General features: G+C 39.9%; 2 protein-coding genes across 6 annotated transcripts in view; one reads left to right on the top strand and one right to left on the bottom strand.

Moving 5' to 3' along the window:
• Positions 1-18,863, bottom strand: part of TACO1 (translational activator of cytochrome c oxidase I) — a 742,329-nt gene that overhangs the window by 46,681 nt on the left and 676,785 nt on the right. The gene's annotated exons all lie outside the window — the stretch shown is intronic.
• Positions 1,141-18,717, top strand: POLG2 (DNA polymerase gamma 2, accessory subunit). Of its 5 annotated transcripts, XM_082706683.1 has the most exons (8): positions 1,141-2,946; positions 7,086-7,212; positions 7,332-7,437; positions 8,483-8,656; positions 13,079-13,219; positions 15,451-15,531; positions 18,001-18,101; positions 18,514-18,717. In XM_082706683.1, the coding sequence occupies exons 1-8, from the start codon at positions 2,385-2,387 to the stop codon at positions 18,677-18,679; spliced, it is 1,458 nt and encodes a 485-aa protein (XP_082562809.1). In that variant the 5' UTR covers positions 1,141-2,384; the 3' UTR covers positions 18,680-18,717. The 5 variants fall into 5 exon arrangements, with proteins under 5 accessions (XP_082562809.1, XP_082562813.1, XP_082562811.1 ...); XM_082706687.1 differs by lacking the exon at positions 7,086-7,212 and having other exon boundaries at positions 1,141-2,821; XM_082706685.1 differs by lacking the exon at positions 8,483-8,656.

The following is an 18,863-nucleotide window of genomic DNA, read 5'->3' as shown; positions in this document are numbered from 1 at the left end:
GGCTAAATTGCATTAAGGCTCTCTCTGTCAGTACCTCATCAGGTGAGTCATTTAATAGCCTAATTGTTAGAATGGTGAAGTGAGATTAAAATAGGGAAATCCGCTGTATAGCCAGCCCCACCCTCAAACTGCTTAAGTGTGAGAGCAACATGGATGGACTTTATTCCTTTGCAAAAATTTTATCATTAAAGCTCCAAATAACTTGCTTTTTCAGAATAGTTTATATTCTTGCTCTTGGCTCTGTTGTAAATTACCAAAATGGTGAACAAAGCTAAAAGTCTTCACACATTTTAAGATCCTTGGCCAAGAGCTAAGTTTGAATTTGTATAGATTGTAGTCTTCAGGCTCTTGGGGCACTTAACTGTAGTTACACTGGGAATCATGAATGTCTTAATGATAATTCAGGGAACTCTAGGGGACTTCAAACTGGAGGGTCTATTCATATTCAAACAAAATCCTGTCAAAGTTAATGTTTAACCAAGAGGAAGCACCATAACCAAAAGCACAGTGACTATTGTACAAGTCATCTTTGGTCAATGTGGTTTTTTTTTATTGCTAGAAAGGTCATGGGAAGAGGGGGTGTTTTAGATTTAACTTTGGCTCACCAACCTTTCTAATACTTCATTTCAGTAATGATTAGAAATAGGTCTGGATGTCTTCCCAGAGAGTCTGGTATATATGTTCCTTTTGGTCAGGAGAGGAGAGGTCTTCATGAGGCTTCATTTAAATTCTGATAATTAAACTGAGGCTTTAATTGGTGTCAATGCCTTATCTCTAAAATGTAAAACTAGAATTTGCTTGGGGTAGGGGATGGGGAAGTGGTATTTTTAGGACTAATACATTGAAAACTGATTCAGTCTCTCCAGTGACTTGAACAGTTTTCAATAGCATGGTTAGTCAAATTCATTATGACTTTTAACTTATAAGAAGCTTTTGGGGTAGGTTGGAGTATTTATTACATATTTTACTGTTTAATGTCTAACGGCCTTTTAATTTGTAAACATTTATTGAAATGATTGTGGGGCTGTGGAAAACATTTACCTATTTACCTTTGAAGTAAGTTTTAAGACAGTCCACTTTTTAGCATGTGTGTTGTGTCCAGCCTGTGGTTGTCTGAACTAATAAATGTGATTTTTCTCCCCATTCTCGCTTTTATTTATTTGTGTATAGGCCTCTTCCCTGGTGTGTATTTCCTGATTGGAAAACACGATAATGGAGCCCAGCTTTTAATAGAGTTTAGAAAGAATTTTTAAAACAAGATTGTTCTCTGGCAAAATGGTCTTAAAGGGTTTTTTTGTTTTTGCTTTTGTTTTTTTGGTGTTTGTTTTGTTCTACAAACTTCTGCACACGTGCTTGTGTAGCCTGTCCTGCAGCATGTTACACTTAATAATAAATTAACAATAGTTAAAATTTAACTGCTAAGCTGTCCTCCATAAACCGCCTGTTGGTAGTTGAATAGAATCTATTAGCTTGTATCTGCATTAATTTTTCAAGGTTGCCCTAACCACTTTTAAGGGGAGCTAGGAGTAGGAATCATGGGCTTTTCCTCTGGGGTGTGCGGTTTTTCACTAATTGGGCAGTTCTGAGGGTTGAGTGTGAATGAAAATTTGTGAGGTCACAAGTGCCTGCTTAGGTAATCCTGGATCTGTCTTAAAACAGGTAATCCCATCTTGTCATGTAGAAGGGTTTGTCTGTGGTAGGGAAAATTGCCTTTATATTAGAGATTATTAACGTGCCTCCATATTGAACTGCGCGGGTTGCTTAAAATCTTAGGGTTCCTTTATAAAAATATTCGGGGGGGGGCGCGGTGGAAGCACTGCTATCTGAGAACGCTGTAAAGCCCATCTGCGTTTGCTGTCACACAGCCCCATCCCCATTCCTGTAGGTAGGCAACATGGCGGCAGCGTTTATGATGAGGTACAGCTAAGGCCTGGGTCTCTAAACCACCACAAAGGGCTAAGACTTTAGTGGGAACTGATTTATTTTCGCGAACACTTTAAATTTGAAAAGGTGCATTTAAATGATTTGGGCAACGCTTAAGTATTTTGATGTGATTTGCAAAAAAATGAGAAGCCGAGCTGACTTCCAGTACAGCATGACCGTGAAAAGAAGGGAATGACCTTCAAGGGGTGCTAAAATCCTAATTAGAGGGGGCCAAACTTGATGGAGGCCAGAAACGGTACGAGGTCAGCTTTAGCCTTCACAACTGGGCCGGGCCCACGATGGCTGCAACCGGAACACGGTGACGCGCTTCCGTGGGTGTGGCCGGCCTCTCGCTCGGTCACTTCCGCCGCGCGTGCGCAGTTGCCTCCCGGGCTCCTGTTTGTGGCGGTTTCCCGGCGTCAACCAGTTAGTGGAAGACCGTTGTTTAACTCCCGCGGGCGATGCGTTCTGGCGCAGCAGTCAGGGCCTGCCAGAAAGTGTGCAGGTGCCTGTTGTCTGGCTTTGGAGGTCGAGTGGAGGGGGGGCAGCCTGAGCCGTTAATGGAAGGGAGTAGTTCCTTTGGAGTGCCCGTGAGGTCGCACGCGGAGCTTCCTCGGGGGAGCGAGCCGATCGAAGCCCCCGAGTCCAGTGAGGGGACCGAGGAGCTGGTAGAGATCTGTCAGAGAAGGCATTTCTTCAGTGGCAGCAAGCGGCAGCTTAGCCGACATTCTCTTCTGAGCGGGTGCCACCCCGGCTTTGGCCCCTTGGGCGTTGAGCTGCGGAAGAACCTGGCAGCAGAATGGTGGTCCTCGGTGGTGGTGTTCAGGGAGCAGGTCTTCCCGGTAGATGCCCTCCATCACGAGCCTGGCGCTACGCTGCCTGGGGACAGTGCCTTCAGGTTAGTTTCAGCAGAAACTCTACGGGAGATCTTGCAAGACAAAGAGCTGAGTAAGGAACAGCTAGTAGCATTTCTTGAGAACTTATTAAAAACTTCTGGGAAACTACGGGAGAACCTTCTTCACGGTATGCTTCACGATTTCATGCTTCAAAATAGATGGGGTGGAATGGCTGACTTGCTAGATTTCGCGGATTGCAACTGGTCCTTTAATCACGTAAAAAGGAAATTATCTGGTTCTCATCTTTTTGAAGTAGTTGGGTATATTGACAGTGTTTCTACCAAGGAGAAAAGTGGTCTCTGGAATAGTTACTGTTCCTTAAAGAATCTGGCTTGAAGGACCAGGTGACGCTCTTAATTTCATGGGGCAACCCTGCAGTTCCATTGAGCATCCCTAGAATTAGGAGTAAATTAAATCATGTGAATCATTTGATCGTCGTTACCAAGATGTTGGTAAATACTTCCACAGTTAACTTTTTAATTTTTACACACAATAGGCTAATCCAGAGCTCATTCTTCTAGCGCAAAAAGAAAATTCCCTCCCCCCAATTTTTCATACTGAAAACGTATCTATCTACACACTCGTTTGAAGAGCCCTTTAAGTGATGTTTGTGTCAACTAAAAAAAAAAAAAAAAGTAGGACTAATTAAGCTTTATAACTGATTCTTGACTGAATACACAGAAATTTATGGGGCACCATTTGCCTTTAAAGTTTATTTTTGTAATCTCTGCACTCAGGTTGGGGCTGGAACTCCCAACCCTGAGATCAAGTGTCACCTGCTCCTCTGAACCAGCCAGGCACCCCCATCATTTGCCTTTAAAGTCAAATAGAACACGATCGCAGAGATTCTGAAGAAAAAAAAAAAAAAATGCAAGTTCTTTATAATACAGCTTTGCCATCACAGCATCTCATCTTTGCAAAATGCTATCTTTACTGTGTTAATTAAATGGCACTAATTTAACTTGGTTCTCTGAAAATTAGTACCCACTTTATAGCATTTTTAAAATTTCCTTAATAAAGGAAACTGGTGAATATTTGTAACAGTTTTGATTTGTATTATTTTAATTATTCCATGATGTCTTTATTTGGGGCAAGTTAAATCACTGCTTTTTGCCATGTTCAAAACAAATCGATCTTTTCTTCCCTATTAGAAAATGAAATTTAAGGGCCCCTGGGTGGCTCAGTCAGTTAAACACCTGCCTTCAGCTCAGGGTCCTGGGCTCAAACACCATGTTGGGCTGCCTACTCAGTGAGGAGTCTGCTTCTCCTCCTGCCACTGACAACCCCTGCCCCTCGTGTTCTCTCTGTTTGAAATAAATAAGTAAAATAATCTTTTGGGGGGGGGGGCAAATGAAACTTAGCTTGCTTAGTGTCCATTCATCAAAATACCCATTGATATATTAAACATTTTCTTTCCTTCAGGAAACGCAAAACCACTTATTTAGAGAATCTTTAGCTTAGAATTACCCAGTTTGCTACTACTTTCTATTCCCAAGGTCCTTGCTCTCTTTATTTCATGTCTGAACTACTGAACTCAAAAACTCTACTTATGAATAGTTTTTTAAAAAATTCTCAGCCATTATATTCCCAGATAGAGTTATTGTCCCATTTTCCTCTGTCCTGTGACAAATTACATATGTTAGACTTTTCCCCCATCCTGCCATCAACTTTCTTGAACACCAGTCACATTTTAAAGAATCTGCATCCAATAACTCAGATACATCTGTTTGTTTTTCTCTGGGCCTTTGGTTATTTGGACTTCTCTCCTGGCTCTTCTGTGTAATTTGTATATAAATTGTAGAGATAAATTGAGCTTCTGGGTGGTTTATTCTTCCTGGGAGGATTTACTTTTTGCTTTTGGCAGGCAGCTAGAGTGGGAGCTATCATTTTTTAAGATTTTATTTATTTGAGAGAGAGAGCACAGGTGGTGGGGAGGAGCAGAGGGAGAGGGAGAAGCAGACTTCCCACTGAGCAGGGAACACCATGTGAGGCTCAATCCCAGGACACTGAGATCATGACTTGAGCCAAAGGCAGACACTCATCCAGCCGACTGAGCCACCAGACACCTCATAGAGTGGGAGCATTGGGATTAAGTTTACTGGAGACTGGTCTTCAGGGTTTTCATCTCTACTGCTAAATCGTAGCCCTTTGAGTGTCCCTAGTGAAAGGCTGGGGTGTTTACCAGGGTCCCTCCTTGAGGAGTCAGGAAGTATAGTTTTGTACTTCCCAGTCCCTTAAGATGTCGCGAAGCTTCTCAGCTCTGCTAATTGAGATTTAGAAAAGCAGCACTAAGTGTTGGGCTCACCTCTCTGCTCCTCCCTTCTCTCCATATTTTGGACCCTCGAGTCCTTACTGCCTTGATAGATAGCTCAGGCTTGAAGCAGATTTTTTTTTTTAAGTTTCTTGACCACCTTTTACTATCTTGCTGATCTACTGTTTATTACCAGAAGCAGAAATCTCAAGTAACTTAAACACAATGCTGTCATTTAGTGGGACATAATCTAAGTGCATAAAGAACTACAATGGAATCTTGAACTTAGATTTATTCCAAATAGAAATGTTGGAATTATAATTCTGAAGCTGTTTCAAATATGTTGTAAAATAAAGCAAATAATGGATTAATGTTAATTAATGAAATTAATGTAATGAAAATGGGTTTTCACTGTGAGAAAAAAGATACAAATATGAAGGAAGAAAAGGATAAACTTTGCAATGTTAAATTTGAATCAGCAATATCAGTATGACCTCATAATTTTAAAAAAACATTATTCTTAACTTTCTTCATAAGTAATGGTCCTATAAGTAATGACAATAGCAGTGAACACACCTAGTACCCACATTTTTATTTCTAAAATGAATCCGTGCTTGGAGAAATGGCTTATCCCAGATCTGGGGCAGGGAAAGCACAAGATGAGTTTTATGGTGTTAGAAAGCAAAGAAACATTTGAAGACTGGTGAAGTCACGTCGAAAGGACACAGATGCTGGCTTGAGGGAGACTTCCACCGGCTAAATTTGAGACAAACTGAATATTAAGTATTAATGGTAATGGACCATAACACATTAAAATTAAAAATTTATTGTGTTAATCAAAAAAGTAAATCATTGAGGCTGCTGGTAGGGGAAGGAGGTGGAAAAAGTTTATTTTTTTCACAGAAGCTACGTAATGAATGTGGGAAGGAAAGACAGAAAAATCACCATTTTGTGATTTTGTAATCCCCAGTATAATAATTGATTCAAGCAGGATCATCAGTGGATTCTAAAATGTTGCATGGGAGATTGTTGAGCAGGGTAGTGTTGAGGAATGGATATTCACTACCTAACCAGGTAATCAAATCAAAACCAGTTTCATTAATATGCAATAATTTGATACTATTTTTCTCCTGTTAGAATCCAAGAAGACATACACATCAACTATGTAGTATTTATTTCTGCTAAAAATGATTTACCCAAGTGAGTGAAAGAATCAGCCAAATCTTGAGTATGACTGGTCTGGACTGAAACCACAAGTCAGAGTCATTAAAAGTTAGAAAAGGAGGGAGGAATCAGGGACAATGTTCCAGAATAAAAGAGATTAAAGATGAGACACCTCAGTGGCTTAGTGGTTAAATGTCTGTCTTAACCATGCTCAGGTCATGATCCCGGGGTCCTGGGATCGAACCCCACATCGGGCTCCCTGTTCAGTGGGAAGCCTGTTTTCTCCCTGTCCCATTTCCCCTGCTTGTGTTTCCTCTCTGGTTGTCTATCTGTGTGAGAAATAAAATCTTTAAAAAAAATTAAAAAAGCAATTAAAGAGAAGTAATCAAAATGCAGAGCAGGAGCCTTAATTAGGGAAAAAGAAAACAACAACAAATGACATTTGGGAGACAATTGGAGAAAATAGAATATCGACCATATGTTATATAAAATTACAGTATTATGATTAATTTTATGGTGTAATGGTATACAGAGAATAATTTTAGGAGACACATACTGAAATGTTTTTGGGTGAACAAGGAGAAAATGTGGCAGAATGTTGACAGTTGGTGAATCTAGCTGAAGAGTACAGGTATTTACGTACTATCAACTTTCTTGTAGATTTGAAAATCAAACCAAAAAGTTGTGGGAAAACTAAGTCGTAATCAATGAAGATCTGCCTGAATAGTTCTTTCTGTGCCCCTTGTACTGCTATGTTAACATTATTATAATATTAATTTGTTTATAAACTGACCCTTATGACTTGGGTTTATAGAATAGATTTACATAGTGATAAATTTATCTTCTGACAGGTGCTTTGGAGCACTATGTTAATTGCCTGGATCTGGTAAACAAGAGACTACCTTTTGGCCTTGCCCAGATTGGAGTGTGTTTTCATCCTGTTTGTGATACTAAGCAGACACCTGATGGTGTTAAAAGGTACCCAAAAATGGCAGATAACTTGGCCTTGTATTTAATCGAGAACCAGTCACTTTCACTTTAGTATAAATTCTATAATCTTTGAGTAAGTAACTGTCTGATATTTCTGATATCCAAAGAATCGGTGAGAAGACTGAGGCTTCACTGGTTTGGTTTACTTCAGCAAGAACCGCAGGCCAGTGGCTTGATTTCTGGTTACGTCATCGACTCCTGTGGTGGAGAAAGGTACCCTTAATTTAATAATTAATAGGTGAAGCGTCTTAGTGTGTCAGAGATAATACTTCTGTACAATAAATGAAATTTTGGGGCGCCTGGGCGGTTCAGTCAGTTAAGTGTCTGCCTTCAGCTCAGGTCATGATCCCAGGGTCCGGGGATCCAGTCCCACATCGGGACTTCTCCTTCTCCCTCTGCCTGCTGCTCCCTCTGCTCCTGCTCTCTCTCTCTCTCTCTCTGTCTCTGTCAAATAAATAAATAAAATCATAAATCAATTAATAAATAAAATTTTATTTGATGTGGGGCTATGTTATGTTTGTAAGAGACAGCTCTAGTAAATCAATAAGTACGATTAAAAGCCTCTTTGTAATGATTTTCTTTGTTCCATATAAAAAGTTACCTTGGTAAAGATATCTGTTGATATCTTTCTCATTCAAAAGCTTTTGTGGATAAGCCTTTGCATTTGAGATAGAGTTCAGCCGCCTCCCCTGGCATTCCTGGCAGGTGTAGAGTTTGACCTTTGTATACCCTTAAAGCTTCAACCTTTGCTCCCTGCCTCTGTCCATGAATTCTCCGTATTGGAAAATGGTTCTGTGATCTATTTTCAAGCTTTAGTACATGCTGAAGAGGAAAGAGTTGAAATCGGTATTTTATTTGTGGCTCACCATTGTCTTGCCTTTTTCCAATTCTTTTTTTTTTTCCTTTTTCCTTTTTCCAATTCTTAAAAATCCTCAAACAACCACTCAGTTAAGTAGAATAATTACAAATAGTCACACTCGTCAGAGGATAAGAATGGTGAGTATACACTTTCTTCTCTATCCCTCTTAGTTTATGGTCACTTTCCCTTCTTATTAACTGGCCCAAAAAAGGCTAGATCACTCCCTATAGTTTTTCTCTGCAGTTCTTCCAGGCTAAAAACTGTGCTTTTAGCAATACATTTGCTCATATTTAACTGAACTTCATAGTTTTTAATATGGGACCTGACCAGTTTCATTCAGGCAACTTTACTTTTTAATCTTTAGTTTCGTAAATTAATAAAACAAACTTTCTTCTCCAGTTTGCTATGAGTCCGTCTAACTTCAGCAGCAGTGATTGTCAGGACCAAGAGGGACGAAAAGGAAACCAACTTTATTACAACTTCCCATGGGGAAAGGAGCCAATAGAGACCCTATGGAATCTAGGAGACCGTGAACTTTTACACACGTGTCCTGGAAATGAGTCTCAATTACACGTATGTTTTACCTTGAGCTCCTATCCATCCTTTACCCAGATTCTCTAACTGATCATTTCTGAAGCCATTTGAGAACAGGTTGCAGACACAGGGCCCCATGACCTCTTAATACTGTAGTATGTATTTCTGAAGTGCAAGGACAATCACTTTTGTAACCACAACACAGCCATCAAAATCAAGAATGTGCCAGTTATTCATTATTACCATCCAATCCATGTAATCCTTCAGAAGTAACCGAGTATCCTAATAATGGATTTCATAGGTCCATTATCCAGTTTAAGATTTCACATAGTTGTCATAATTCTAGTCTCCTTCAAATGAGTAGTTCATTTTATCTTGTCTTTCATGACAAGATAAGTAATCTCTACACTGAATGTGAGGCTCGAACTCACAAGCTGGAGATCAAGAGTCACCTGTTCTTTTTTTTTTTTTTTTTTTTTTTTTTAAGATTTTATTTATTTATTTGAAAGACGGAGATCACAAGTAGGCAGAGAGGCAGGCAGAGAGAGAGAGAGAGGGAAGCAGGCTTCCTGCGGAGCAGGGAGCCCGATGCAGGGCTCGATCCCAGGACCCTGAGATCATGACCCGAGCCAAAGGCAGCAGCCCAAACCACTGAGCCACCCAGGCGCCCCAAGAGTCACCTGTTCTATGGACTGAGCCAGCCAGGCAGCCTATGACTTTGACATTTTTGAAGAATGTATGCCTTTGCACTTAATTTGTGGAATGTCCCTCAGTTTGAGTTTCTGTCATGTATTCTCATGGTTTATATATTTTTGCTAGGAATACCATAGAAATGGTGTTGCCCTCGTCTTGGGCATCATATCAGGAGGCACATGATACCATATTTGTTTCTTGTGATGTTCACTTTTATCTCTTGGTTAAGATAGTACTACCAGGTTTCTCCAATGTAAAGTTGACAGATTTTTTTGTACTTATTAATTAATAAGTGATTGGTAAGTCTTTTGTGGCAGACATTTTAAGACAAGTAAATAACTTGTTTCTGACCACATTTTAACTTACAAGTTGCAGCTTACATTGGTGATTCTTGGGCAGATCAGTGATTACTATGAGGGTTGCCAAATGGTATCATTTTTTAATTATTAATTATTTTTTCTTTAAAGATTTGATTTATTTATTTGAGAGAGAGAGAGAGCTTGAGAGGGGAGAGGATCAGAGGGAGAAGCAGACTCCCCCACCAAGGAGACAGCCCGATGTGGGACTCGATCCCGGGACTCCAGGATCATGACCTGAGTCAGAGGCAGTCACTTAACCAACTGAGCCACCCAGGTTCCCTATTATTATTAATTTTATTATTACTTCATTGTTTCTTTTAGATTTATTTATCAGCAGTATACTATGGGGGTGAGCTTTTCGCTCTCTTTCTTTTTATGGGCTTATAGATTCCTATTTTTCTCCATGAGTTGGAATCTGTTACTAGCATTTTTTTGTTTTGATGCTAAAATTGTCCTAAAGTTGGCCAGTGACCTTTTGACATATCCCGATCATTCTCTGAGCACTTCCTATCTTTTGCAGCAACTCATTATTCTGAGATCTTGTTTCTTGGTCTGGCTATGCAGTCAGCCATTTCTCCAAGGAACCTTAATTCTTATTAGAGGAAAATGTATTTAAAATCTGAGATTTTGCTTCTAGGTGTACTCTTTGCAACTGGGTATCATTGCTCCTGGGCCCTTTCTGTGGACACAGCTAGGAAATATTTGGAAGCAATTACTTATATGTATATATTTACACACTTAACTCTGTGTCTGTATTTACTTATTATTAAAAACTAGGAGTTCCTACCAGTTCTTCAAGTTCTAGTCTAATGCCACAGGGTTTATTCTCGTTTTACCTCTTTCCAAATTTATAATTCTGTTCTCTGACAAAAACCTGGCTCCCAGTATCTTCAGTATGTTGATTTTTTCATTTCTTGTATGTAACCAAACTCCCTACCATTCTTATGCAAAGATCATCACTGATACCAGATGTCCCGCACCAGACACTCTAGATGAGTATTTGAACGAGGGGAAGAAAAAGGGAAGAAAGATGTTAGGGAACTTGACTGCGGACATGCTGCTTCCCCCTCCCTTTAATAGTCCCCTCAATAGATGCTCTGACCAGAACACAGAGAAGGAGGAAAGTTGGAAAGCCCGGCCTTCAACGTTAATGTCCTCTTCTTTACTAGTCACACTGGCCAGAAGTTTGGCCCCGGATCAACCCCAGTTGGATGCACTAGCCGGCTGGCCAGACTCAGGTCTGGCCAAAGAGAAAAGGTGCTTCATATACTTCCTAAAATAAACAGAGCTTTCAAAAATTTAAACAGGTGATAGAATTTTTTTAGAGAAGGAATTTTGCCTTTGCATCCCACAGGGCACTTTGTAAATAGCTGTAATATTTTTCAGGGTGCCCTGTGGATGCAAAGTTTTAGAAGCCATGTAGGTGGATAGAATTGTGGCTGAGCCCTCTTCTGTGCTGACTCATTCTTGAGCGGGTCCAGATCTGAATGTTTAGATTTTCTGAGTGGTCACACGTGGAGATTTATGTGCTATTTGGTGACTAATACAGTCTTCTCAGTGAAAAAAGTACTTGGAACTTGAAAATAAACAGAGTAGTTCTCATTAGAGGAAGTAGATTAATTTTAAATACAAATAAGATAACTAATAAAAAATTGGGCGCCTGGGTGACTCGGTTGAGCAACTGCCTTCGGCTCAGGTCATGATCCCAGACTCCCAGGATCAATTCCTGCATTGGGCTCCCAGCTCCTTGGGGAGTCTGCTTCTCCCTCTGACCTTCTCTCTCATGCTCTCTCTCACTCATTCTCTCTCAAATAAATAAATAAAATCTTAAAAAAACAACAAAAAAAAAGAGGGGCACCTGTGTGGCTCAGTGGGTTAAGCCTCTGCCTTTGGCTCAGGTCATGATCTCAGGATCCTGGGATCGAGTCCCGCATCGGGCTCCCTGCTCAGCAGGGGGCCTGCTTCCCCCTCTCCTGCTGCTGCTCTCCCCCACTTGTGCTCTCTCTCCTTCTCTCACTCTCTGTCAAATAAATTCTTTAAAAAAAAAAAAAAAGACATCAACTAATAAATTTAGTTAGAATCCTAGACTTCAGAAAGTGTATGGCCTTTTTTAAAAATTTAAAATCAATTAACATAAAGTTATTATTCATTTCAGAGGTAGAATTTAGTGATTGATCAGTTGCATGTAACACCCACTGCTCTCCTTCATGCCCATCACCCAGTTACCCCATCCCCCCTCCTCCCCTCCAGCAGCCCTCAGTTTGTTTCCAATAGTTTAAGAGTCTCTCTTGGTTTGTCTCCCTTTCTGATTTTGTCTTATTTTAAGAGTACTGCCTTTTGAGGACAAATTCACATTAATCTTTACAGTACCACATGCCATTAAAATGGGTTTAAAATGCCAACACTGGGGCACCTGGGTGGCTCAGTCATTAAGCCGCTGCCTTCGGCTCAGGTCATGATCTCAGGGTCCTGGGATCAAGTCCCGTGTCTGGTTTCATGCTCAGAGGGAAGCCTGCTTCTTCATCTTCCCTCTCTTGCTGTCTCCCTCTGTCAAATAAATAAAATCTTTAATAACAATAATAATAATAATAAAACAATACATATGTGTTAATGAAGACTGTGCTAGATCACGGATAATTAATAGAAGTTGAGGATTGACAAATTTTTTTTAAGTATTAGAGAATTACGTGAATGTTCAGATGACCGTGATAACAGTAAAAAAAAAAAAAAAGAATGAAGGCAGAACTGTTTATATGCAAAACCTTTTAAACTTTTAGGATTGACATTGAAAAAAATTTGAGGTGATTATCAGTTTAAAAGAAAGGCAGTAATAAGTGTTTTTATCAATCCCTGATTTATATTGTGCATTATGGTATATTTTATATTCTTAATTATAACCTTAAAGTAAATACCCCAAACCTGGTTTTTAAAAGAGGTTTGCTTATTATAAAGATTTTCTATTTCCAGAGATTATACTCCAAACCCCTATCCCTAAACATACCAATTTTTTCCTCTAAGGGCCCTGCTGGACTTCCTTATAATATTATCCTCTTTATTATAATGCTCACCTAGGGACCTTTGAAAAAATAGTGATGCTGAGGTCCCACGCCTATCCAGGTAGTTCAGAATCTCTAGGAATGGGGCCCAAGCACAAAACCTTTACATTTTAAAATTCAAGGCAATTCTAATACATAGCCAGTTGAGACTCACTGATCTACACCCTAATCTCCCTGAGAGCAGGGAATATGTCATACCCATTTTTGTGGGTCCACTGCCTAGCACAGGTTGGCCCAGAGTGAAAGCTTTGTAGAATGAATTTGTAAGTTTGTGTTCTGATTCTGTGAGTCTGTAGTTTTAAGAGAGAGCTCTGCTAACAGAGTCTGTATATTTGTTTTACTTTTCTGTGAAGGGCCGAGATGGACGAAAAAATGTGGTTCCATATGTTTTATCTGTTACTGGAAATCTGGACCGAGGTGTGCTGGCTTACCTCTACGATTCTTTCCAGCTCACAGACAACTCCTTTACAAGGAAGAAGAATCTTCATAGAAAGGTGCTTTTGATTTTCAGAGATAAACTTGGGAAGCTAAAAAGATATGTTTTTCCCTCATATGTTAGTGGGCTTTCTTAACACAAAAGTGTGAATAATAAATTTCTTTCAGTGCAAGTTCTTTTACCATTGTTCATTTTTTAGAACCTGGCCACAGGAGTAATAAGCAGGTTCTCACAGAATAGAGCAAGATATTCTTATTGGGTAATCCCAGAGGCATTTCTCTTTGATCCTGGCAGACAGGTAGAGAGCAATCTCTGATTCTTAGCCCCTGAGCCTTTCACTCGGTGGCTTCCAATTATTTGCATCAAGAGTGTTAAGCAGGGGGGCGCCTGGGTGGCTCAGTGGGTTAAAGCCTCTGCCTTCAGCTCAGGTCATGATCCCAGGACCCTGGGATCGAGTCCTGCATCAGACTCTCTGCTCAGCAGGGAGCCTGCTTCCTCCTCTCTCTCTTCCTGCCTCTCTGCCCACTTGTGATCTCTGCCTGTCAAATAAATAAATAAAATCTTTAAAAAAAAAAAAAAAAAGAGTGTTAAGCAGGAATATGTCAGACTACCAAGACTGTGGTATTGACCTCTCTGCTTCTAGTCTGACTCCAAGTGGCTATTCACTAGATCACAGGAGCTATCTTGGGGCCGGAGTCAAGGCCATGTTTATGGGCTCAGAATCAAGGGAGAAGAGGGACTGAAGCCACAGGAAAGAAGATAAATGACTAATGGAGCGAGATTTTGAAGGAGACATGAAGTGTCAAGACAGGATCAAGAACACCAGTGGAGGGATTGGCCCTGAAAAGGAGTTACTTGAGAAAGCACAGAGAAGAGAAATGATGGTGTAGATATAAATACGCTACCAGGGCTGGTTAGCCTTTGGAGGAAGTTTTCCTCATATCCTCTATTTCCTTAGGGAATTAGAAAGCAGGATGATTAGCTTCAAATGTGGAGGAATAGAGGTTTAAGTGGCGAGAATTTAGAGTGTTCCTATTCCCCTTGAATGTGAAAGGGAGCTGCCCAGAATCAAACGTTGGAACATGTTGAGTTTGGAAACCATGAATCTGTAGTACCACTTTGCATAGCTGAGTGGTTTGTCATGCAGTGCTCATTTAGCCTGATATGCCCATAAAGAAGGTCACATTATAGAATCGTTCCAGGGTTTGGGGTTTATAGGATATATAGCAAATGAGGGACCCTTTCTTTTCTTATACCCCGCATCCAAATCATCAGCAAAAACCATTGGACTCTTTTCAAAATATATCCCGAATCTAACTTGCCCTTTTCCACTTGCCCTTCTTCCACTCTGATCAATGCCACCGCCATCCCCTCCCCCCCGCCCACTGGCACTGAGTGGCCCTTTTAAATGGTGCATGTAACTTTGCCCCACTGCTTAGAACACTCCACTGAGTTCCTGTTTGATTCAGAGGAAAAGGCAAAGCCCCTAAAGTGTTTTACAAAACCATTCCCTTTTGACCTCCTCCTCCAGCACCCCCCCTTACTCTCTGCTCCAACAGGATGGACCCCTTTGCTGTTTCTAGAAAATGTCAGTCATGCTTCCTGCTCAGAACTTTGTCACTGTTCTCCCCTTTGTCTGAAATGCTCTTCCTCCAGGATCCACAACCACCTCTCAAGTCTTTGCTCACCTGTCAACCTCAGACCTTTAACCAACTTATTTAAAATTGCGAAAAACTCTCCAACCTGCCCCTCCAGCATTTCCTATCTCCTCCCCCACCAACCTTTTTTTAAACCACTTACCACCTTCAAGCATATTATTTACTTTTTTATTATCTCCCCATCCCCACCATGAGGGGCAAGGAGTTACGAACCTAGTACCTAGAACTGTTTCTGGCACCAGGGAGCCACCCCGTTGTTGAGTTGGATGGATGAGTAGGAAGAGGGGTAGGTTTTGGCAAGAGAAAGTTCGAAGAACGAGTCCCTTGGCTGGGGTTGGGTAGGGAAAGCAATGATACCAGGAAGGGGTGTTTGGATTGAGGGAAAATGGAGTCGTCAGAAAATGAGAGACTATCAAGTGAACTTCCTTCTGCAGAACATCTAAGTGCAGAAATCAATGAGCAGCTGGATATAGCCAGCTGAACACATCATTACACGATTTATGACCTCAGCTAGCTTCCGTTTTCACATGCAATTTTTACAGTTTAGAAGCTCCTATGTTTGATAGTGCTTGTGTTAGATTTAAACAAGATGTGCTATCCATTTTCCCCCCCTCTCTTTAAATTGCTTTAGGTACTTAAACTTCATCCTTGTTTAGCCCCTGTTAAGGTTGCTTTGGATGTGGGAAGAGGCCCAACGGTGGAATTAAGACAGGTGGGTCAAATGAGTTTTAGTATCATGATTTTAAATAAAATAAAACCATTACTTTGGGGTGCCTGGGTGGCTCAGTGGGTTAAAGCCTCTGCCTTTGGCTCAGGTCATGATCCCAGGGTCCTGGGATGGAGCCCCGCATCGGGCTCTCTGCTCAGTGGGGAGCCTGCTTCCTCCTCTCTCTCTGCCTCCTTGTGATCTCTGTCTGTCAAATAAATAAATAAGTAATCTTTTTAAATAAAAAAATTAATTAATTAATTAATTAAACTATTACTTCAGATAAATTAGTAACTTACCATGTAAAATTTTGATTCATTTGCTTTTTAAAAAACTTAATTAAATAGCTATGGATACATACTCTGGTTTATTGTAGATGATATGAAGCATAGTATATAAAAGAAGCTATATACAGCTCAGTGATTTTGTTGTTAAAGTCATGCTTACTCACAGTTGCCTTTTCAAATGAGTATGCAGAGTTTTGGTAATCCAAGTGTTCGTACAAATGTCTAGTGAATTATTTCTTGCCCGCTTACATTTTTAACCTAACACTTTTTTGATACTCATTGGTGTAAGTACAGGTTCTAGACCTGTACCTTATTTTCATTCTTCTAATCTATCTGGTCTAATTAAACACTCTTGGGAAGCCAGGAGGGTGGTTTTAGTTTCTTTCCAGAAACCCCTTCCGTAGTCATGCCTGGGTCCTGTGTGACTCAGAGCCACCCAGCACCTAAGTGAGGACACTAGTCAGATCTACCCAACTTTCTTCCTCAGGCTCCTGTGGAGAGGTCTGGGAAGGTGGGGCGAGTGCACTCGGGGAAGGGAAGGTGGTGGTTTCATATCCACTTTTCCCCCTAGGGTTGTGGCAGCCTCCTGGGTGTTTTTAATTTACCAAAAGGGAGTATGTTCTATATCTCATTTTGTTTTTAACTTTTCTCCCTTCCGTAGTAGGACAGAACCTTCTGGGCTATATAAGGGGTTTTGGTGGTTATATACGTGGAGATGGGATTTCGGGATAAAATGGACACATATCCTAAATTTCACTATTGTCAGTGAGATTGTTTCCAGATTGGCTGCCCCTGTTCGTATTTTCATGGCGTAGGGGTTCCCATTTCCTTACTTGGGCCAGAGCTACTTCTCTTCTGCCTTCCAGTAGGAAGAGCAGATGTTCTTGCTGTCACCCACTTTTTAAAATCCACAGTGATGTTTATTTTTGTCTGTTAATAATTTTAATAACAATAATAAATATAATATAATAATAATATAATAATTTGAATAATAAACCAAAGTTTATTGTGCAAATATTTATAATATAAATATATTTATCCATTAAATATATTTATATTATGTATAAATATAAAACATTTATAATGAATCAAATATATAATAATATAATAAAGTAATCTTAATAATAATAATAAACCAAACGTTTATTGTGTAAATATTTATATTCTCAACTATCCCCAAATATCAAGTCCCTTCACACCCATTGGTCTTTCCCTGGGAACTCGTTAGAAATGCACCTTGTTGGTCCTCACCCCAGAGCTGCTGGATCAGAAACTCTGGTAATGCAGCAGAGCAACCTGTGTCTGACAGGCCCTCCAGGGGATTCCAGTATTCCCTGAAGAGTTTGAGAAACAGTGCTGTAGCTCAGGCATACCCTCCCCCCACCCACCGCAGCCACCCTCCCCTGCAGGGCCATCTGGAGACATTTTTGGTTGTCTCAGGTGGGGAGGGGAGTGCTGCAGGCATCTCAGGGAGGCCACGATGCTGCTAAACATCCCAGCGTCCGCAGTGCAGAAGGGGAGAAATCCTGCTCTAGCGTTTTAGCTCCGGGTTGTTAAGGGTGTTTAAAATTTGTGCCATTTTGCTTCAGCATTGCGTGTGAAGGAAACAGTAAAGTTTATTGTGTAATATTACTCATTACTCTGTATTTCCGGGCAGGTTTTGTGTCCAGCATTCCCATTGAAATAAACCATTCTCTGGAAACGTTTTCTTTAGTTGGCTTCAGGAACACCACTCTCCTCATTTTCCTCCTACTTGTCTGGCTGCTCCTCCTTTGTTTCCTTTACTGGCTTCGCTCTTCTCTTCCCCACATGGGGTGTAACCCTGGGGCTCAGCTGCCAGCTCTCAGAGGAGCGCACAGTTAGCACAGCCCTTTGCACTTCGTGTTTTTCTCTGATGGAATCTGTTTTGTTCGAGTTTTAAAGGGTAATGATGATGACAAAAATGCTTGTATCTGTTATATAAAAATTTCTCTTAGGGAAGATTTGCATAGAGTAGCTTTGCAGTGCTTAATTTCTTCATTTTTAGAGGAAGTATGCTATTTGTAAGTATCCAATGTATGAATTGTAAACGATATGATCACATAACTAAAAGAATAAGGACTGGAAAAGGTGATTTGTGGTTTCCCCAAAACAGGGTAGTCATTTTGGCTCCTTTACTTCATTCATATTGTTTGTATTTTTTCCTCAGGTCTGTCAAGGGTTATTTAATGAATTACTAGAAAATGGAATTTCTGTGTGGCCTGGTTATATGGAAACTGTGCAGTCCTCATTGGAACAACTTTACTCAAAGTAAGATTGTCTTTCTTGTCACTAAAACCATGTGTTCAGAGTTTTTGATGATGTGTTTCTTTATGAGTAACAGAAATCTCTTCTAAATATATGTAAATATATATATAATATATATGTGTGTGTGCATATATATATATATATATATATACACATAAATACAGTTTACCCCAAATTATGTGTTGAGGTGACTTTTCATTTATTACAATAACTTAGAGAAACTTTCTGAAAAATTTAGTTTGTATATGGTTCAGATACTTTTAAAAAGTGTTTTTGGTCCACCTCTCAAGCCCTGCTTTTGAGTTTTGTGCCTCTGGGAAGTGGCTGGATTCTAAAGTAATTGAAGCTGGTAATATGGTGAATTTATAGTTTATATTTGTGCTCATGTATTTTGTTGAACTACTTTTTTCCTTAGATATGATGAAATGAGTATCCTGTTCACAGTTTTGATTACTGAAGCTACTTTGGAGAATGGGTTAATACATCTGAGAAGTAGAGACACCACAATGAAGGAAATGATGCATATATCCAAAGTAAAAGATTTTTTGGTCAAGTATATATCATCAGCTAAGAATGTGTAGATTTTAATATTTGTGTAATAAATATTCTCCTTTCCTAATTTGATTGTCTTATGTTAGATTTGTTTTAGCCTCTTTATTCTTACGAAGTAAATATTTTGGGTGCTTTTTTAATTCAGTTTTTATTATTTATATTTCTTAGTGGATTCCATTCTATCAGAAATATGTTCAGCTACAAGAAACAAAA

This window comes from Mustela nivalis (assembly GCF_964662115.1).
Source record: "Mustela nivalis genome assembly, chromosome: 17".
NCBI lineage: Eukaryota > Metazoa > Chordata > Mammalia > Carnivora > Mustelidae > Mustela > Mustela nivalis.
This window is presented reverse-complemented; position numbering and strand designations above follow the sequence as displayed.

Excerpts from the sequence above, each read along its gene's own strand:
- POLG2 (XM_082706683.1), top strand. The coding sequence starts at position 2,385 with ATGCGTTCTGGCGCAGCAGTCAGGGCCTGCCAGAAAGTGTGCAGGTGC. Across the intron at positions 7,213-7,331 it reads ACACCTGATGGTGTTAAAAG|AATCGGTGAGAAGACTGAGG; the intron begins GTACCCAAAAAT and ends TGATATCCAAAG. Across the intron at positions 7,438-8,482 it reads GACTCCTGTGGTGGAGAAAG|TTTGCTATGAGTCCGTCTAA; the intron begins GTACCCTTAATT and ends TTTCTTCTCCAG.